General features: G+C 47.7%; 1 protein-coding gene across 1 annotated transcript in view; it reads left to right on the top strand.

Moving 5' to 3' along the window:
• Positions 1–21,897, top strand: part of SLC14A2 (solute carrier family 14 member 2) — a 70,352-nt gene that overhangs the window by 16,330 nt on the left and 32,125 nt on the right. The window contains exons 3-9 of the mRNA XM_086372357.1: positions 112–301; positions 6,416–6,544; positions 11,187–11,379; positions 15,353–15,500; positions 16,750–16,884; positions 18,621–18,670; positions 19,190–19,364. Of these exons, the coding sequence (XP_086228483.1) occupies positions 112–301; positions 6,416–6,544; positions 11,187–11,379; positions 15,353–15,500; positions 16,750–16,884; positions 18,621–18,670; positions 19,190–19,364 (1,020 nt within the window). The remainder of the gene's footprint in view (positions 1–111; positions 302–6,415; positions 6,545–11,186; positions 11,380–15,352; positions 15,501–16,749; positions 16,885–18,620; positions 18,671–19,189; positions 19,365–21,897) is intronic.

A 21,897-nucleotide genomic window follows, 5' to 3' on the forward strand; every position in this document is an offset into this window, starting at 1 on the left:
AGGCAATGTCCCCACTAGCGCTCCCTGTCTGCTTTGGTTGCCGCGCCAACCAGCGGTCCGGCAGGGAAGCACAGGCTCAACCCTGCTGATGACTCTGCCTGTCTCTTTCAGATAAACCCCTGGCCTTCCAGTTCACAGACTGGGTTCTGAGGGGGGCCGCTCAGGTGATGTTTGCCAACAACCCTCTCAGCGGGTTCATCATCTTCATAGGGCTCCTGATCCAGAACCCCTGGTGGACAATTACGGGAGGTCTGGGGACCGTGGTGTCAACTTTAACTGCCCTCATCTTGAGCCAGGACAGGTGAGTTCCTCTCTATGGGGGCCTTGGTTTCTCGGAGTAGAAAGGTGGAGAAGCAATTACTTGAGTGACCAGCCAACTGTATCCAGTACCAGCCAACCAGTTTCCTGAGAATCACCTTTGAACATGTCACTGGAGTTCTTCACACAGTGTGCTCACAGCAAGTGACAGCTCCAGGCTCCATCTGACTGTAGAGCCTTCTGGAAACATTCCCTCAAAGGCAGGCGCAGCTGTTCTTCCTTCATGGAGCCTACAATGCAGTTAGGAAGATACATCTAACAGACAAGAAATGTCTCTGAATAATACTAGGCAGTATACATACTGGAGAGTTCAGAGCAGGCAGACATCTCTACGTGTTGGGAAGGTTAGAGAGGGCAGCCTATGGGAGAATGGAAGGCCAGCGGGCAAGAGGGTAGTGCCAGGGTGGTTTGGAGAAGGGAACCAACAGAAGCCGGGAAGCACAGTGGCAGGCCAGGGGAGCGGCCAGCTCTGCACCAGGGGCCACAAGTCCCGGTATCAATAAGTAGCATTTTACTGAACTGCCCTTTGCCATAAGTTATGGTTCCCAAACTTTCCTGATGGCCAGAATCACCTAGAGTGCTTGCTAAGAACTGTAGTTTCTCACTCCCCACCCCATTCTCCATCCTTCCCAGAGATGTTCCCTTTCAGCAGATCTGGATATGGGGGTGGTGTTTTAAATAAGATTCTTCTGGGTGCTTCTGATGACCAGAGAGGTTTAGGAATGCCCATGTCCTCAATTTTTTTTTTTAATTTGGGGTCACAAATACATTCACATATCATAAATGGTCAGCAGCATTAAAAAAATTTTTTTAATTAAAATAACAGGATAAAATAAAACAGATTAGAGTGATCTGTATGTAGTAAAGGTAAAGTATTATTTTGTGAAATTTTTGTTTCAATCATGTTGTGTGTGTGTGTGTGTGTGTGTGTGAGAGAGAGAGAGAGAGAGAGAGAGAAACTGGGTCATACTATGAAATACATTCCTTCCTTACTGTGGAGTACTGTCAAAAAGATTGAAAAACACCTTCTTGCCTTGTTACCTGTGGTTCTTCCTGCCACTTCACAAAGCAAACAGTGAAGGTAAAAGCGTTCACATTTTGCAAGTGTGAGAAAGGAGGCTGGGAGTTGCTCACGGATGGTGCCATGGCGAATGGGTGGCAGGGCTCAGATTTAGACACGTGGCTGCTCCCGCTGGCACGTGGACAGAATGGACAGCAGAGCCAGAGGCCCCTGGTGACCCCAGAGCCTGGGGAATGATCCAAGCTGCTTGTGTTGTAACCAGTGCCACACTCCTCCAGCCACCCGACATTCCAGCTCCACCAAGACACACGCCAGCTCTAGCTGGGAGGCCATTCCAGGTCAGATGGATGAGAGGCTGAATTCTTTGGGGTGTAGTTCTGGCGAGTGACAGGAGAAATGCACTCCAGCCAAGATCTGTGTCTTGGCTTCTAGCACTGGGCTCCTTATTCCTTGCTGCCATTTACCTAAAGCCTCACAGCAGCTGACACATAACCGGCCTCAGACAGGATCAGCTCTTGTCCTTTCTGCTCCATCGTTGTTTGCCAAAAATCCCCTGAGGTGAATTCCATCTAGCCAATCTACAGGTCATCTTCAAGAAGCCCAGGTTCCTTCCTGATCTGACAGTTTGATTCTCCTTCTTCCCTACTGACCATAATCCACTGGAAAACTTGCCAAGTCATTCAAAGAGCAACTCTTTGAATGATTTTTTTGCTCCCAATTTTACAAGGGAAACACACACCTTGTCTGCCTAATCTTCCCAAATGTCTTGATTAAGAATCTAAGACAAGAGTGCATTAGGTAAAAACCCAATCCCTCAGCCAGATTCCAAAGCCTTCTCTGACAGGCCTCACCCAACCTACCACACAACATCACACTGTTCCCAGCTGAGAGCTTTTGCTTCTGCCTATCTAATCCTGTTGTTGTCGTTCAGTCACTAAAGTCATTTCTGACTCTCTGTGACCCCACGGACTGCAGCACACCAGGGGCCTCTGTCCTTCACTGTCTCCCAGAGTTTGCTCAAATTCATGTCCACTGAGTTGGTGATGCTGTCTAACCATATCATCCTCTGTCGCCCCCTTCTCCTTTTGCCTTCAGTCTTTCCCAGCATCAAGGTCTTTGCCAGTGAGTAAGCACTTCGAATCAGATGGCCAAAGCACTGGATCTTCAGATTCAACACCAGTCCTTCCAATGAATATTCAGGGTTGATTTCCTTTAGGACTGAATGGTTTGATCTCTTTGCAGCCCAAGGGTCTTTGGTGCTTTGTCTTCTTTACATCTATACATGATGTACATGTACATCTCACATCTGTACATGACTACTGGAAAAACCACAGTTTTGACTGTATGGATCTTTGTTGCAAGCTGATTTCTCTGTTCTTTAATATGCTGCCTAGGTTTGTCATATCTTTCCTTGTAGCAAGCAAGCTTCTTTTCATTTCATGGCTGCAGTCATGAAAGTGATTGGAAAGGGCAGTCCACAGTGATTTTGGAGCCCAAGAAAATAAAATCTTACACTGCTTCTACTTTTTCCCCTTTTATTTGCTACAAAGTGATGGAACCAGATGCCATGATCTTAGTTTTTTGAATGCTGAATTTTAAGCCAGCCTTTTCACTCTCCTCTTTCACCCTCATCAAGAGGCTCTTTAGTTCCTGTTCACTTTCTGCCGTTCGAGTGGTATCATCTGCATATCTGAGGTTGTTGATATTTCTACCAGCAATCTTAATTCCAGCTTGTGATTCATCCAGCCCAGCATTTCACATGATGTACTCTGCATATAAGTTAAATAAGCAAGGTGACAATATACATGCTTGTCATTCTCCTTTTGCAATTTTGAACCAGTCAGTTTTCCATATCCAGTTCTGTTTCTTCTTGACCCTCATACAGGTTTCTCAGGAGACAAGTAAGGTGGTCTAGTACTCCCATCTCTTTAAGAATTCTTCATATTTTGTTGTGATCCATAGTCAAAGTCTTTAGCATAATCAGTGAAGCAGAAGTAGATGTTTTTCTGGCACTCCCTTGCTTTCTTCATGATCCACCGAATGTTGGCAATTTGATCCCTGATTCCTCTGCCTTTTCTAAATCCAACTTGTACATCCGGAAGTTCTCAGTCAACATACTGCTGGAGCCTAGCTTAGAGGATTTTGAGCATAACCACATAGCATGTGAAGTGAGCACAACAGCACAGCAGTGTGAACATTCTTTGGTTGCCCTTTGGGTTTGGAATGAAAACTGACCTCTTCCAGTCCCGTGGCCTCAGCTGAGTTTTCCAAATTTGCTGGCATATTTAGTGCAGCACTTTAATAGCATCGTCTTTTAGTATTTCAAACAGCTCAGCTAGAATTCCATCACTTCCAGTAGCTTTGTTCTTAGTTCTTCCTAAGGCCCACTTGACTTCACACTCCAGAATGTTTGGCTCTAGGTGAGTGACCACACCGTCATGGTTATCCAGATCATTAAGACCTTCCTTCTGTAGTTCTGCTGCGTATTCTTGCCACCTGTTGTCAATCTCTTCTACTTCTGTTAGGTCCTCCTTTGCGGTGCCCTTCCTTATACGAAATATTTCCCTGATATCTCCGGTTCTCTTGAAGAAACCTCCAGTCTTTCCCATTCTGTTGTTTTCCTCTATTTCTTTGCATTGTTCATTTAAGAAGCCCTTCTTATCTCTCCTTGCTGTTCTCTGGAACTCTGCATTCAGTTTGGTATATCTTTCCCTATCTCCCTTGTCTTTTGCTTCTCTTCTTTTTTCAGCTATTTGCAAAGCCTCCTCAGACAACCACTTTGCCTTCTTGCATTTCCTTTTCTTTAGGAATGTTTTGGTCACTGCCTCCTGAATGATGTTACAAACCTCTGTTCATAGTTCTTCAGGCACTCCGTCTACCAAATCTAATCCCTAAAATCTATTTCATCACCTCCACTGTAAAATCTAATTCTTCCTCCTGCAAATCCCTCCTCCTCCAGGGAGCCACTCCTGACTCTCCCAGTGTTCTCTGAACCCTCCTTTCTCTTTGAACAATCACAGAATATACCCCCATACCATATGGGATGGTACTCTGCTTTCTGAGTCTGCTCTCACTGGCTATGTTGAGAACAAGAATTCCATCTCCGATGTTTCATATTCTACCACAGTGTCTAGCAAAGACTCCAACTTCATTTCTGGAAGGTCAGTGACATGTTCTACATCATAGGCTCAAAGCTCTAAGCACCCTCCATACACACATCATTCCGAGAAGCCCCAGCTTCACCACGGTCCCCACTGATGTAGCTGCATACCCTAATCATGACCGCCACCACTCCCCTCCACAATGCCTACCGCCCTATCCCCACTCCCCGCTACACCCCTTCTCCCTGTCCACCCCTCTTCCCCCTACGCTGACTCCCCGATCCTTACTTCTCCTCTCCCACCCCCACTAGTCCAAGAAGGCACTTTACCACTGCAGCCTCAAGTTCAGCAACAATGATGCCGCAGTGTCCTGGAGGAACATGGTTCTAATGAAGGTCTTTGGGGGCATTGAGATTGAACCTCATTTTATATTGTTGATGGTCAGGGTAGGGATGTAAGCTGATGGGTTTCCTTTTGATGATCAAACCAGAGGCCACCAAAGTTTTGGTACAGAAGGGTCCAGGGAGAGGACTTGCCATGGGGAAGGGCAACTGTGGGGGCAGCCCTTAGATGCCCCCCTAATTTTATCTCCCCTGAGCTCCTTTATTTGATTCCTGCTGCTCCTATACACCCTCCTGCCAATATGGGTCAATGGTCTCTGCTCAGTTTTCCCAAATCAGCTGTTATTAAAACTAAAAGAGGACTAAATTCTAACACGGAACAGAAATGAGAAAATATGGAGAAAATGCAAACACCCTTAAAGATAATGATTTTTTTTCCCCAAAAACATAGGTTTCTCAGGTAGTTATTCTAGTCCTGAGGAGATTCTGAACTCCAGTGGTCTTTTCTCTTGCCCTGTTATTTCTCAGCCCCCCGCCTGCTCCCAGGAGCAGCTAAAGACCCAGCTGCCCGAATCCCATACAAGTGTCCCCACACAAGTTCCCCATGTTCAGCTTCTCTTGTTGGAAACTAGATACACTTGCGCACCCTCTCCCCTGCCTCCCACTCCCCTAATCTAGCTGAGCTGATCTGCTCACTCCACAACTGGAGGCCCCCCTGTTCTAGACCTAAGCCGTGGCCTCCGCCAGGCAGGAGCCTCCTCTGGTCAGAGCACCCTTCCTCCACTACAGGACATGATGCTTCCAGATGCCTCTGCCTGTGAAACAGTCAGTACCTGGTAGGATTTAACACGCACTCACAGCCATTCAGCAGCTCCTTGTACAGACACTGTTGACACTCACATCAGATGAGCATTGGCCCCATGAAGCTTTCAGTGGAGGGCAGCGGAGACCACAGCACACAACTCTCATTCTCTGTGGGGGCTTTGCAATGCTATTTGCCCAGTCTCATCCCTTGCCCAGCAGAGCAATGGGAAGGGTCAAGGGCAGAGTTCACTCAGATCAGGGAGAGTTTGGGTGCACACGGACATCTCTGATGAAGCAGAAGGAGGCAAAGCTTGGATTCTACGGCACCTCTGGTCTTCCTGCCATGCCGGGCGTGGGGAGGAGCATGGGCCTCACAGCGAACACCCCTCGTCAACTCTGGGGACAACCTCAGACAGGAGAAAGCACTCAACGTCAGAAAGTCACAGTGTCACACAGCACAGTCAGAATACACGCTCTCCTCCCTGCCTCCCTTCTTCTTCCTGCCCTGTCTCTTTCACACACACGTGTGCATGCACACACACATACACCTTCCTGGTGTCAGGTTTCTATTAGATTTCCCTCTACGTCAAGGAGCCTAGCTTGCCCTGACTTGCAAAGGAGATCTTATACACAAAGTGCATCATTTAATTCCAGATCAATGAGAGTAATCATGGTGTGTGTGTGTGTGTGTGTGTGTGATCTAGAAAGATACCGGCAGCAGGGTGACTACCCAATATTCATCAAATGAGCTGATTTTTTTTCTGTGAGCACCAGGAATGGGCCCGGTGAGTGCCCCCAAATTTACACGGTAACTGTGTTTTCACCCCCAGGGCCGCCATCGCCTCGGGTCTGCACGGGTACAACGGGATGCTGGTGGGAATGCTGATAGCCGTGTTCTCTGAGAAGTTAGACTATTACTGGTGGCTTCTGCTTCCTGTGACCCTCACAGCCATGTCCTGGTGAGGCACCTCCTTCCTTCTGCTTAAACACCTACAGGGACCCAAGGCGTTGTGTCTGACACTGGCAGGGGGCCCAGTGTCTTCAAAGGCTGCCTTGTCTCCCAGGAGTCCATGAGTTCAGTTGTAACACGAGGGGGGTCATTTTGAGTTGGGAATAATAGGGACCTTTCAAAGGCCAAATGCCACTTTTTTTAATATTGGCTATTTCTTTATTATTTACGGCCGTGCTGGGTCTTTGTTGCACATGGGTTCTACAGGGATGGTGAGTGGGGGCCACTCTGCCTATTGCCATATGTGGGCTTCCATTGTGGTGGCTTTTCCTGTCGTAAAGTAGGCTCCAGAGTGTGTGGGCCTCAGCAGCTGTAGCACAGGCTCAGTTGTCCCACAGCACGTGGAATCTTCCCAGACCCGGGATTGAACCCGTGTCCCCCGCCTTGGCAGGTGAATTCTTAACCACTGGACCACCGGGGAAGTCCACCACATAGGTTTTACTGTCCTGATGAACTCCTCTTTATGATAGGCTTACTAACGAGGGCTAACACTTACCAAGTATTTTCTAAGTGCTACGCAAGGGAGGGCTATTACTGTCCCCAGTTTACAGAAGGGAAGGGGAGGCATGCAGAGGCTGCGTAACCTACCCCAGGTGATAAACCCAGAGTCCGCACTATTCAACTCCAGGCTACACGGGAATCATCTATCCAGCGGCCTAACCGAGACCCAAAAGCTGAAATTTCACTTCTAACAGAATCAGAGAGCTTGCTTGGGACAAAATGTCTCTGTTTAAAGCATAGAATCTTTGAACAAGAAGCATCAGTTGAGGTCTTGCTATGCGATCGCCTCATTTTTCAAAATAAAAAAGTCAAGATGAAGGGTGTTGGGAACAAATAGGCCTTTTACACACATGATACCCAGTTCACTTGAACCTGCGGTGTCTGTAGCATCACACCCACTGCCGCGGGTCACACCCACTGCCGGGGGTCACGCCCACTGCCACTGGTCACACCCACTACTACGCAGTGACTGAGAGCCTCAGGGGAGCCTGTGTCCCCTAGTCCCTGAGCTCTACAACTCTCCGACATGCCATCTGATTTTTAACATCTTTCTCTGGTTTCAAAGTCAGGAGTTACTAAAACCCGTTAGTTTAATTTAGTTTAAGTGCTGTTCCAGCGCTTTTTAGTAGTGTTTGCAAATAAATTAAGACATTAAGCATTCTGGGCAATTTACATTTCTTCTTAGGATTTCCTCTTTAATGTATCAAGACAAAATGTTAAGACAGTCATTTCTGTGGTGATTTCCTTAATGCCCCCCACACGCCACGCCGCAGAAGGAGGAGGGCCTGCACCCATTTGGTTTATAGCTGCAGAGATTAAGCCCCTAAGCCACGGTGCACTGGGTGCCAGTGTGTCTACAATGCACTCGCCCTACCCTCACTTCCCAATTTAAAATGGAAAAAAAAAAAAAAAGAGCACCTCTACCCTGGCACTTCACTAATCCATTCATTCAGTCCTAGAAGCCAGTCCACAGGGCAGAGACTAGCAGTGCCAGAGTTCCCCAGCAAACTACAATTTGCTGAGGGCCTTCATTGTCCGGGGACTGTTCTAGATGGTGGGGACAGCTGTGAGCAAGAGAAGGTCTCCATCCTCTGGGAGCTTACATTCTTCTTGGCAAAGAAAGAAATAAATTCATAAATTGTTCATTAAAAAGATCCTTTCAAGATGTGGTAAGTGCTTTAAGGAAAGCAAAACAGGGCAAATGGGAAGGAGTGGTCCAGACTTGCATGGTCAGGGAAGACCACTTTGCAGAGGGGATATTTAAACAGTCACCTAAACGAGAGTGTACCTGCCATTTGAAGTCGCAGGCAGAACCAGCAGCATGTGAAAAAATTCCAACTAAAAAAGCATGATGTGTTCAAGAAACAAGACCAGTGGGGCTGAAGCCCAGTGAATGAAGCAGGGGTGGCAGGAGGCGAGGGCAGAAGTAATGAGGGCCATGTCCCAGGCACCATGTGACTCCAGGGAGCCTTTTTATTAATTGAAATATTGTTGCTGTACAATGTTATATAAGTTACAGGTGTGCAATATAGTGATTCACAATTTTTAAAGATTATATTCCATTTATAAATATTATAAGATATTGGTTATATTCCCTGTGTTGCAAATATATCCTTGTAGCTTACTTTGTACCTAATAGTTTCTACCTCTCCAGTAAGCCTTTCGATTTTTACTACAGCTGTGGTGAGAAGCAGTTAAAGGGCTTTAAGCAGACGAGTGAAAGGATGTGGATAAATTTAAACAAATCTCTCTCCTTGCAGTGTAGAGTGGATTTTAGCTGGAACAGGCATGGATGCTGGAAGCGTAGTTAGGAGTCTGCTGCAATAACCCACAGAGGACAGAAATGTTTTGACTAGAGCCATGTCCATGAAGGCGATGAGAGGTGGCTAGGCTTAGGGTATATTTTAAGGACAGTGAAGGCAACAGGATATTCTGGGAGGCTGTGGAGTATGATGAGGCAGGGAGGAAAGAAGACTCAGTGTGCTCCTATAATCTGCCTGAGAACTTGGGCTGATGGAAAACGCAGTGGAAAAAAAGCAAGTTGGTGGTGGGAGACAGGACACAAATCAAAAGTTCTGTTTGGACACATTAAACTTCAGTCTTCTGAGTAGAGATGCTGAGAAAGACATTGGATGTGCAAATCTGGAACTTAGTGATCTGGTCAAGATTAGAAAATAGTAGCATATAGAAGATACTTCATCCTGGAGACTAAAGACAGTCACGCAGAAAGAGAGGGTTCAAACAGAGAAGACCCAAGACAGAGCTGTAGGATCCTCCAACATTTAGATGTCTGGCAGAAGAGGGGAAGAACCGCCAAAGGGGACTTGAGGAGCGCCTGCAGAAGCAACTGAGTGCAGTGTCGTGGTCGCCCTGACAGAAGGCTCTCAATCCCTGATGGAAGGGTTCAGGATCCAACTGTCAAATGAAAGGGGCAGAGACTGACCATGGATTCAGCAAGAGAGATGGCATCTGTGAGCTGGACAAGAGCCATTTCCATGGTGTGGGTAGAACATATACCTGATAGGAGTGGGTTCAGTAAAGAAGGGAAAGAGAAAGATTGGGGACAGTAAAGACAGACTAGTCTTGAGTGTTGCTGTGCAGGAGGCAGAGAAATGGGGCAATAGCTGGAGTAGAAATCAGGCTAAAGGGGGAAGGTCTTTATGTTAGAAGGTGCTAGAGCACTTTGGCCTTCCCAGGTGGCTCAGTGGTAAAAAAAATTCAGCTGCAATGCAGGAGCACAGGAAACCTGGGTTGGATCCCTGGGGAAGGAAGATTCCCTGGAGTAGGAAGTGGCAACCCACGCCAGTATTCTTGCCTGGAAAATCCCATGGACAGAGGACCCTGGGGCGGGCTACAGTCCATGGGGTCGCAAAGAGTTGGACACGACTGAGCGACTGAGCACACACGCACTAGAGCATGTTATGTATTTATGAGAGTGACCTGGAGAAAAAGGAGAGGTTGAAGCTGCAAAAAAGAAAGGACAGAATTGCAGGAACCAAGACTTTGAGACAGGCTGGATCCCAAGTACAAGAAAAAGAATTAGCCTGGTAAGACAGCAGGAACAATCCATTGTATGAAAAGGCAGAGAGGCAGTTAGAATATGAATCTTATGGTCAGGAAGATGAGGCATTTCTCATCATGTCATTTCTGTTTTTCTTAATGAAGTAAAGCAAGGTGGTTAGTGAAACTAAAGGGAGACAGAAAGCAAAGATTTGAGGAGAAAGGAGAAAATGTGAAATAGTTGTCTCAGAAAATTGGAAAGTTAATTTGCTAGGGATCTACAGTAGGGATTAGGGCAGGCTTAAATGCCTGTTTGAGACTGAGCATCCTTAATTAAAAGTTAACCAATCAACCGTATCACATGAGTTCAAGTTTGGCCTGCAGCTGTGCACCTGTGCAGCTGTGGGAGGCATAGGGCATTGGATGCCAGGTGATGGTCCTTTCAGAAGAAACTGAGATGAGGCAAGGTAAATTTCCTAGTGCTGCTCACTCAGCCTTTAAGTGTAGGAGTTCGGATTTGCACCTCACTCCCTCTTTCTCCAATATCCGTGCTCTCTACAAGGAAGATGAAAAGAAAACAGAAAACACAATCAACTGAAGGTTTCATTTTCACGTGCTGATTCCCAGAATAGTTCCAAGCACTTCAGCTGAATTCAAGCCTGCGAGTTTCCTATGTCCATAGCAGCCTCCCCCTAGAAGGTTATTTAAAGCATATATTCTAAATGTCATCACAGCCCAGGATACATCATGATGTACCTTGTAATGACCCAAAGGCAACACATGCCATTTTGTAAGGATTAGATTTTGTTTTCTTGGTTTAAGAAACAAAGAAATATATAAATTATTTTATAAAGTTTCCTACTGAAAACAAGTTATAAGACTTTTAAATTTTGTTTCCCAAAGATGTAGACTTATACTGAACACTGGCTTATATCCAGTCCCAGGTCAGTGGACCACTAGGTTCTCAAGGGAGACAGGAATGACTGTCAAGGAAAGGGAAACAGTGAGTGGCCCAGTGACCAGAGCGGACTAGACAGTGTAGACTGAAGACTGATCACAGCAATTAAATCTTTTCTCTCTTTCATCTCCAGCCCCGTCTTTTCTAGTGCTTTGAGTTCCATCTTCAGCAAGTGGGACCTCCCTGTCTTCACGTTGCCCTTCAACTTCGCCGTGACCCTGTACCTGGCAGCCACCGGCCACTACAACCTCTTCTTCCCCACGACGCTGGTGGAGCCTGTGTCTTCAGTGCCCAACATCACCTGGTCGGAGATTGAGATGCCCTTGGTGAGTTGCCAACGGCAGGTGTGTGGGGGCCTGTTTCCACTGCAGCCATCTCAGTCACCACTTCGTGGATTACTCAGGCTCTCAGTTTCTCTGCACCTCGAGTGAATGATGCATCTTAGCAGAGAGGAGCACGGGAAAGGGTCACTGCCACTTCCATAGCTTCTTTCCATAACCCCCTACTGGAGACCTTACATGTGCCAGGCTTGTCATCAGGCCCTGGGCATACACAGAAAATAGGACAACATCCCTGGCTTCAGAACACCTACAATCTGCCCAGGGAAACAGATGATAAACAAGGGTACAGATAAGGGTTAGGCTGGCAATACAGAATGGTGGCTTTGAGGGGAAAATATTAAATAAGATGAATAGGTGGGTGAAGGGTCAAGGCACTGAAATAATATTTAAAATCAGGAATTTAAAGATATTAGCAATAGGAGAATTTCCTGGATGTTCCGTGATTAAGACTCCAAGCTTTCACTGCCAAGAGCCCAGGTTCGATCCCTGGTTAGGAAACTAAGATCCCACAAGCCACGAGGCATGTCCCCCGCCCCTGCCAAAAAAAAAGATATTATCAATAGAAGATGGGGGTAAATTTTTGTGTATTTTCCATATCAGTGGCTCTCAAGCAGGAGTGACTTTTTTTCCCCTCTTAGGGACGGTGAATGTCTACAGAAATGTTTTAAAAGTCAAAACTAGGCGGAATGTACCACTGGTACCGGACCTCCTACAATGCACGGCCCTCTCCCCACAGCAAAGAACTAGCCAGCCCAAAACGTCAGTAATGTCGAAGCTGAGAAACCTTGCCTTATGTCCTGATATCCACAAATAGACAAAGGCATTTATTCTACTGATCTCTAGAAATCAGAGATAAAGGGATATAATAAAAATCTCACACAAGATTAAATATATAGAACTGTAAAATTTTGACCTTGTTAATGCGTATTAATGGACAGCCCCATGGACTGTAGCCCACCAGGCTCTGCTGTACATGGGGATTCTCCAGGTAAGAATACTGGAGTGGGTTGCCATGCCCTCCTCCTGGGGGATCTTCCCAACCCAGGGATCAAACCCAGGTCTCCCACATGGCAGGCAGATTCTTTACCATCTGAGCCACCAGGGAAGCCCTGTTAATGAATATAGGCATAGCTAACAGCTTACCCTGAGCAAATTTATTATGTACCAGTCACTGTTCAAAGCCCTTAGCTTACTAACTCATTTAAACCTCACCATAACCCAATGCTAACTACCATCATCCTCTTCTGCAGATGGGAAAACTAAGGCACAGGGAGGGTTAGTTGCCCAAGATCAAGCTGTAGCTGGTGCTTCAAATATTGTTCACAAAATCTGATTTCTGAGCCCTCCCCACCCAGCCTGGCCCTGCGTCTCGATGTGCTTAGTGTGGGGCTCGGTGTGGCCCTGGTGCCAGGCGGACACCAGGTGGCATGCACAACGCAGGCCCTGCAGGCTCGGCCACACCCTGAGCCTGAAACTGTCGGGAAAGGAAGGCCTCCCCCGACCCTCATGGCAGACACTGCTGCCAACAATGCCAAACTTCTTTTTAAAGTTTTTGTCTTGTTAGAAGTTTTATCTGGGGCTGGGGCTGGGGCTGGAATGGGATCAGAGGCAGGGTTAGGACCTAAATCCAAGGCAATGGAAAAGACAGAGCCCTGTGTTTAAGTGAAAACCCGCTTTCTCAAATGGAAAACTACTGGGGTCAGAGCAGGAACGAAACGAACTGAAGGATCAGCCATCTGCTGACTGGACACACTGCCTCAGGGCACAATCTGCTGTCCCTGAGCCCTGCGGGTGAAGCTGGTCTGAGTGACAGCCACAGGGTATGCGGTACTGCAGGAGAAAAAGGCCCACTGAGCCCCCAACCCGCCCTGCGTGGTGAGGCTGTACCATCCGCTGCTGAGAGACCAGAGTAGAGACAGCCACGTAGAAGAGATGCTTCTTGTTCATCTTCAAACAGTAAAAAGTACTAGGAGTCAAACCCAGGTTCCCTGAGGCCCAAGCTCACCCTCTGAGCTCCCACGCACCGCCTCTCTGACCACTGACTCCTTTCCCTCTACACCATCCAGATCTGAGTTTTGACCAATCAGTGCCATTTCTGTCTTTCTCTTTAAAACAATGAGGGGAGTGATTTCTGTTTTGTTTAGCTGGCTTGTTGTTGTTACACAAGAATTATCCAGAGTACAGAGAAGGCCGGTCCTTAGGAAATTTCCACCGCACACCTGACTGCCCTTTGCACCAGGGTGTTGGCTGTAGCTTAGAGAGCAGCATGGACGGGTTGGGGCCCCGGTTCACCAGGCTGAAGTTTGGATCCCAGCAGAGCTTCATTCTAAACTCAAACTTTACTCCAAGGCAGCTTGCCCCCTCATTTTTCTCATTCTTGCCTCCTTGGACTTTAAACCTGGCTTCCCAGATGGAGCAGAGGTCCCTGGATTGGAACAAAGGATTTTCAGGGTTCCTTTAAATAAGATAGGGCCCGCACCCTGTGATTTCTTGCACAAGTCTATAGGCTCTGGACCAAACAATGGCTGGTGTTTAAAAGGTCATACATTCAGAGGCAAGAATAGACATAGTTTAAAAACTGTCTGGGACACCTCAAATTCTCTAAAGAAATCAGACTGACTCTAGAATTAAATCAAGTTGTTAAAAAGAACAAAATTTCATCAAAGGGAGAAATGCAATGAACTCCCTATATCTACAGTAGATGATGACTAATCCGGTGGTCCCCAAATTCTGTTGTAGATTAGCAGTACCTGGTGCTCTGGCCATGCCCCCTCACACCACTTAGGATGTCTGGGGAGGTGCTAGGCATTAATATTTTTTTACAAAGATCTTTAAGTGATTTCAATGTTCACAAAATTTGGAAACCACTGAACTAATCCACACTATTTATTAAGCACCTTTTATGGCCTCAGCTAAAGGAGTCCTGTCCTCAAAGAGGTCACATGAGCTGGTAATGGAGGAAGGAGCTGGCAGAATTTTGAAGCTGGAAGATCGTTAGGCAGCCTCCTCGTGTTACAGAGATGGTCACACACAAACTTCTGCAGAAACCCCTAAAAGCTGGGGCTCATGACTCTGGGCCAGTGTTCTCCCTGCCCTGTCAATCTCCCTCTTTTCCTTTGTCCCCTCAAAGAACTTTTTGCCAAAATGTGGATTATTTGGATATTTTTTTTAAAAAGCTATCTTGATATCACTGACAAATCAATCATCTCCAGTTCCAACATCTCCCAGTGACTCTCAAGCCCAGGGATCCGGTGCTTCGTGATGTTCTCCAGATATTTCTCATGCTACCTGTCTGCTGAGTGCTCCTGGAGAGCAGGGGAAGTGCTCCTCTTCCTTCCCGGGCTCCCCCGTCCCCGGGGTAGCACCGAATGTGAGCAACCAAGAGACTACGGGTCAGGCTCAGAGGCTATAGCCTGGGATCGGCCACCATGAGCTGGGTGATCTTTGGTCAAATCATTCATCAAAATGGCCTAGACAGAAACCAACACAATTTTCTGTAAAGCCATTACCCTTCCATTAAAAAAATGTATAAATTTTTTTTAATGGCCTAGAATATTTCCAGAATTCCTGGAATATTTCTAGGATTTCAGAAGGTCTAGAGGAAGCCCCGTTTTGCCCTGAAACCTCCCAGTGGCAGTCCAGGGAGGCACCCTGTAGACCCCCAAAGCAAAAGCCACATGTCCCTCAGAACCACCTGGCTCCAGCCTCTGTGCTGGGGACCTGCCCAGTTTTGCATGAGGGATGCTCAGATGCCTGCCAAGTGGTGGAGTGAAGAGCGATTTGTTCCAGCTCGTGCCTTCCCTTCCACATTCTCCCACACGCTCGCGGGCACAGCAATCCTCCCATTCCACACCATGACCCCCCCCCCCCCCGGGGAAAGGCTCAGTCCTCACCCTGAGGCTTGGTCCTTGTATTATCAGCCCACACTCCACTGACCTGGATTTTGTTGACTTTGCAGCTGCTACAAGCCATCCCTGTCGGGGTCGGGCAGGTGTACGGCTGCGACAACCCCTGGACAGGTGGCGTGTTCCTGGTGGCCCTGTTCATCTGCTCACCACTCATTTGCTTGCATGCAGCCATTGGCTCAATCGTGGGGCTGCTGGCAGGTAGGCCAGGGCGCCCCCGGCTCAGCAGGGGTCATTTTCCTGAGGTCATTTCTCCCAGCACACAGTAAAGAGTCTAGGCTTACTATCTTCTCTGAAGTTTTTAGACACTGTCAGGGCTTGTGACTCATTTTTTCCTTTCTTGAGTCTCCAAAATATAGCAGGTTGTATAAAGTGAAGTCGCTCAATCGTGTCCAACTCTTTGTGACCCCATGGATGGTAGCCTACCAGGCTCCTCCGTGCATAGAATTTTCCAGGCAAGAGTACTGGAGTGGGTTGCCATTTCCTTCTCCAGGGGGTCTTCCCAACCCAGGGATTGAACCTGGGTCTTCCGCATTGCAGACAGACACTTTACCATCTGAGCAGGTTGTATGGGGAGATGCAAAAGGGCTGAGACCTACTGGCCTGTAGCCCCTGGGAGCTGAGGGGTGGGAGGCAGAGGGGAATCCGGTGTGGGTGGGGAGCACTAGCAGACCCAGTGGGGTATAAACGACCTAGCACTTTGAAATTTTGACTAAGCTAACAGGAAAAATTTTCTCAAGAATTGGATTGTCATTTGACAAATGTGATTTAATTTCTACGTAGGTGTCTATACACACATTCACATATGTAAACAAAGAGAGTAGAGTCAGAAATGGACCGTGGGTGCTTTGGGAATAGGAGCCTGTTGACTTCTCCCAATATTTTTCAAAAATTTCTTGGAAGCACAACTTAAAAAAAAAAAATGTTATTTGGAAATAATTTCAAACTTAAGAAAACTTACAAAATTAAAAATAGTCTGAGAGACACCCACAAATTCTTCACCCAGATTCACCTGCTGTTCACATCCAACCCCTTCTGCCATCTCATTTCTCCGTCTGCATGAATCTATATGTGTCTAGACTTAATTTTTCTCAACCAGTTGAAATCTTTCTTGCTAAAAATGCAGCTGATCTGGCCAAAGCAGTGGGGCGGGCCTGCAGCCCCACCTCCTTGGCCCACCCTCACACTCACCCTCACCCTCACCCTCAGAGGTATGACCAGAAGTAGTCATACCCCTGAGTGAAATATTTGAAAAACAGTGGAAACCACTGCTCTTCCCCCACTGTTGCTTTCCTAAGACCAGATGCCCTTTGTAGAGGCTCCTCCGATGAGCAGGTATTGGGGGGGGAGTCAGCGACGGGAGGAAGGGCACCTGGGGACTGGCACCAGCCGGGGTGGCCTTTGTGCTGTGACCTCGAATCAGCCAGAAATGCAATACCTTGTCCAACAGCCCTGACGGTGGCCACGCCCTTCAAGACCATCTACCTGGGCCTCTGGAGCTACAACTCTGTCCTCTCCTGCATCGCCATCGGGGGCATGTTTTACGCCCTCACCTGGCAGACCCACCTGCTGGCCCTCGTCTGCGGTAGGTATCGGGGAAGCTGGCAGCCAAGCCACTCTGCTGTTCCTTGCCCTTCCCCACTCCCCCGGTTGTGGATACCCATGTGGATCCTCATCAGTACTGAGCAGTAATGATGGAAGGACTGTGGCTGTGGTCTTACCACTAAGGGATTTAGTGGGGGTACCCTAAGAGCTGGGGATCTGAGGTTCTTCCTCTGTCAGCTGGCATCACCACCACTATTCCTCATGAAGCACTAAAGTTCATGAGGAAATCACACACGCATTTCCTCGTGTGCTAGTGGCAACGTTCCTGGCCTCAACAACTGTTCTCACTCAGCTGCTATCGACTGGACACCGCCAAGTGCTAGGCCCCCGGCTAGACCTGGAGGACACAGACCACATCCTCACGAAGCCATGGTCCAGCAGAGGAGATGTAATCGCCCAAACTCAGGGCAATTGTCTGTGATATCTAAAAAGACCATTGGAAAGAGCCAGTGAGATGACGTGCCTGGGAGGCCTGAGGTCCCAGAAAATAGTCACATAGCACTAAAGGAGCTGATTTCCATTGAGTAAACAATGCGCTGTGTGAAGAGAAATGGACCACAGGCATGATTCTGCACCCCAGGGCCGCGCTCTGTGCTGGACAAACAGCACTCATTTCATCCTGCCAAGGCCACTGCCAGGCATGGATTTTTGCCCCATTTTACAGGTGAGGAAATGAGACCCAGAGGGGTTGACAAACTTGTCCAAACACAACTATTGATGGCAGAAGTGAGATTCAAACTCCAGTCCCATCAGCCTCCCTGTCCTGGAGTTGCTTATATCCTCTGGAACCAACAGGACACTAATACGCAAAACTAGAGACAAGTGAAGGGTATAATATCATCCAGAAGGGCTTTTTTGTTTGTTTTCCCCCAGTTAAGTGTGGGAACTGTAAATGCCTTCTGTGTCTCTTGTACCCGCCTCAGCATCCAGCTGGGGTCTGGACTTGGAGCCAGTGGGCTCAGCAAATATTCACCAAGTCAAAACTGCCAGGTATTTTGAGGATGAGACTGTAACTGTCTATGATCCTCAGAGAGATGGCCGATTCCTATGGCTGGAACCACCTGGGAAGGCTTTGGGAGGAGGCTGGAGCTTATCTCAACCCTTTCAGGGTGGGATTTGGATAAGCAAAGACAGGGAGGGGACAGGTGTTCTGGACAGGGAAACAGAGCAAACAGAAGCAGAAGGAGCTTGTCCAGAGGCACCAGGGCTGTGAATGAGTTCCCCTCACTGTCCTGGGGGTCCTCATCTGTGGGTGAAGCCAGGTGCCTGGCTCAGGGACCCAACATGGTCCAGCTGTGAGGGGACTTGGTGAGGGTTCCACAGCATCACAGCGGCTCAGAATCTTGGACAAGAGGGACTTTATTCAGAGTTCATATAGTCTGACAACTCATCTGTCCAGACAGACAACCACCCAGCCATCCAGTCTGTGCTAGAGCATCACCAAGGGCAGTGTGGAGTAGTAAACGATGCTTATTGACCCCAGGCTCTATGCAGGGCTACCATGGAAGTGGGGAGGGGATAAAGGGATATGCAAGCTTTCATCTCTAACCTCAGAGAGCACACAGCCCAGTGAGAGATGGGTCACAAGCAAACACGCCAGATTTCAGGGTGTGGGGCCAACATGGTGGCACTGGGGCCGGGGTGGAGCCCGCTCTTAGGGAAGGCTGGGGATGGGCCCTGGGAAGCTGACTCCTGATGGTCCTTGTGTCTCCACAGCCCTGTTCTGTGCATACATGGGAGCAGCCCTCACCAACATAATGTCAGTGGTAAGTCTGGGGTCTCCTGACACCACCCTAAAGTGCCCCAACCCAACCAGGGCTTCAGGACATTTGGAGTCTTGTGAGTGGGTTCTGGTCACTAGCACTCCACACAACAGCCTGGTCAAGGTTTATTCAAGGTTTTCCCAGAGAAGGACTGGCCCTGGCATATTTTATGTGCCTCTGAGGGGTGTGTTTGTGTGGATGTGTGTGTGAAAGAGAAAGTGTTGTAACTAGCAGTGGAGAATATGGGTGGACAGATGGAGGTACTCATGTTTAGCCGGAAATGAGAGATTGTCTCTAGGGGATTTTCAGCTCCATCATTAGAAGAGTCTGATTGTCCCCAAAGGGACCAACATTTCAGATTCAAACCAACCATTCTGGCAGATCAATCCAGAAGCCAAGGGGAGGGTCGCTAGGAAGGCAGTCACTGGGGGAGGGTCGCCACTCTTAGCCCCTTCCGCATCCTTCTCCTGCAAGGTCCCAGGAGCCCAGGAACATTTCAGATCCCGGTGTTCTTGCTTTCAGGTTGGTGTGCCACCAGGCACCTGGCCCTTCTGCCTCTCCACACTCACCTTCCTGCTCCTGACGACCAACAACCCCACCATCTACAAGCTCCCACTCAGCAGAGTCACCTATCCAGAGGCCAACCGCATCTACTACCTGACAGTGAAAAGCGGGGAAGAAGAGAAGTCCTCCAGTGGTGACTAGCCAAGTTATAGGCAGAAATGCTCTTTGCCTGGACCGGGGTCTGCTCCCTGTAATCTCAGCTCTGGGTCAATCAGCTGCAGCACTCACTTACTTTGCCTCTCCTCGCGCCTGTGTGGAACAAAACACACCTATACCTCCCTCTCCCTGACATTGATTTTCTCTCTCTGCCCAAATCGCCTTAACTCTCCACTGTACACTGTTAGAAGAAGTTGGTGATGAGTTCCTGGTATTAGTAGGAAGGCATGTATTTTCAACGTCAGTGACTTAAAACAAAACCATTCTTTGTATTTTGTCTTTTGTAAAGGTGATTCAGAGATGATCTTCTTAGCAGGTTTAACTAAATAATAGAAGCTATGAAATTAAACGTGCTGAGTGGTTCCTGAGTGGGTGAAAATTCAGGGAATGCAGATGCCAGAGTGCACAGAGCTAATGACTGGTGGGTACATACAGCTTTACATAAAAGAGAAATTTCAGATAGAGAAACACAGTTTGAAAGTCAAAATGGGGACAGTTAGGGCATTGAACGTGTCTAAATAGGGACTCAGACATTCAGGGGTCAGAGTAAAGGGCAAGAGGATATTCTGTAGCAGGAAGTAATCAGTAAGTTAGGCTCCTACATGACTCATGATGAAAGATTGGCATGTCTCACTGCAGGTCAAGCCAGCGACTTTGAGCAGGGAATTCAGTTGAGGAAATCACCTGAGCTCAGTATGTGAGAGGTTGGAGAGATCTATTTCATTTCCCAGTTTGCCTGTGGGTGTTGGAAGCTTTATGAGATTTATGATACTTAAATGGTTAACCTTGAGTAGAAGAACAAACAATTATCAGTGAATTTTGTAATTTGTCTTCCCAATTACAGGCATTAACTTACTTTCAATCTTTGTTTAGATACAGACCAGGGGTTGTCAACCTTGTCCTGGAAAGTGTCAAATTTCAGCTCTGGAGGCTACACAATCTCTTACAAATACTCAAGCCTGTCATCATAGAGCAAAGTAGCCTTAGACAACATGTGAATGAAAGAGAGTGGCTGTGTTCCAACAAGACTTTATTAAGCGAGAAGCTAGATTTGGTCCACAAGCTGTAGTTGGCTGGGCCCTGCTATAGACGATCAATACAATAAGGCTCAGGGTCTGGAGATCCATGTGTGACTTAGGAGCTGGTGGGAAGCGGGCAGACTCAAAGGACACCACCAGGATCTCTACATCAGACAAAGCCACAAGGCATTTACATGCTGGGCAATAGTGTAAAGAGTCTTAGGAAATCGAGGGCACCCGAGAAAGGGAGATCAGGGTGGCAGGAAGCAGGAAGATCTGCCCTGAGGCTCTTTCAGGGACTGACAAGCCCAGTGATGAGCACCAGGGGGCGCAGTCTTACACCAGCCCCTCCGTCCACACAAGGGTCTAGGAACCACCCCTCAGGCTCACCCTCTGGGCTCCTCGCTGCTTTGCCTCTGCCAGTTCACCACCACGGGAGGAAGAAGAAAACTGGAGCCCTTCGGTGCAGGGTTTCTAGGCGAGAGGAGCAGGGAGGCGCTGGAACCTCAGGGCTGGAAGGAGCACGCAGGCCAGGTTGTGCCATCATACTGTGACCCATGACCTCCATTTGGAGAAAGAGGGCTTTTTGTTTCCTGACAGGCTTCCAGAGGGGACTCCCTCACGTATCCTAGCAGAAGATAGAACCAGAAACCCTATTCGTTCATTATGGGCAAATTGTGGGAAATCCCCTGTTCTCTCCATTAAGCCCTGAGAATCTCCACCCAGAGCACTGGATCTGATGGGAACAGTCCTTTAGCCATGCTTCTTATTGGATTCTCAGGAGAGGAAGACTATCTGGATATGAAAAATGCTTTCAGCTCAGTTGGACGAGATTCTCTCTCCCCTTCCTTCTCTTCCTACACCACTTCTTGGTTTGTCATTTACAAGGTAACATGTGGGTCACAGTTATCTGGGTTGTTTTCCCCTCCCAAGTTCCTGCTTTAATTCTCCCACAAGAATTAAAAGTTAACTGTGTTGCAAGCTGCCAAACTTGTTCAGAGAAAAATGGATAAAAGCTAAGTTATTCTGAAAATGGAAAAAGTATGTCCAACAAATCTGGAAAAGCCACACGGCCCCAGAAACTCTATAATGCAGTGTGATCAAGATGGCCAGGTATTTATGCACGAGTAAATGTTTTTACACATTATCTGCTAGTATGATGTAAGAAAAAAATGGACAAAATGTATTATTAATCAGTGAATTACCTTGCCTCTGCCAGTTGTACAGGAACTATAAAATATATATATTTTTTAATCCTTTGAGGCTAAGATGCTGAAAGTTGATGATGTTTTCCAAATGTGGTCAAACAATCTCCTCTTGAAAGCAAAACAAGTATCAGTCATTAAGCCAGACTGGTGGACAGAAGCGGCATCTCTCTCTTGGGCATGGCTGAGAGTGGGCAGAGGTGAAAACCCTCTAAGAAAACTCTGCCCAGCGCAGGCCACTGTCCACAGGCTGTGGACAGATGTCCAGAGGTCCTCTTAAGTAGTC

Source organism: Bos grunniens, chromosome 24, assembly GCF_055505025.1.
Source record: "Bos grunniens cultivar Pamir isolate PY7600 chromosome 24, Bosgru_T2T1.0, whole genome shotgun sequence".
NCBI lineage: Eukaryota > Metazoa > Chordata > Mammalia > Artiodactyla > Bovidae > Bos > Bos grunniens.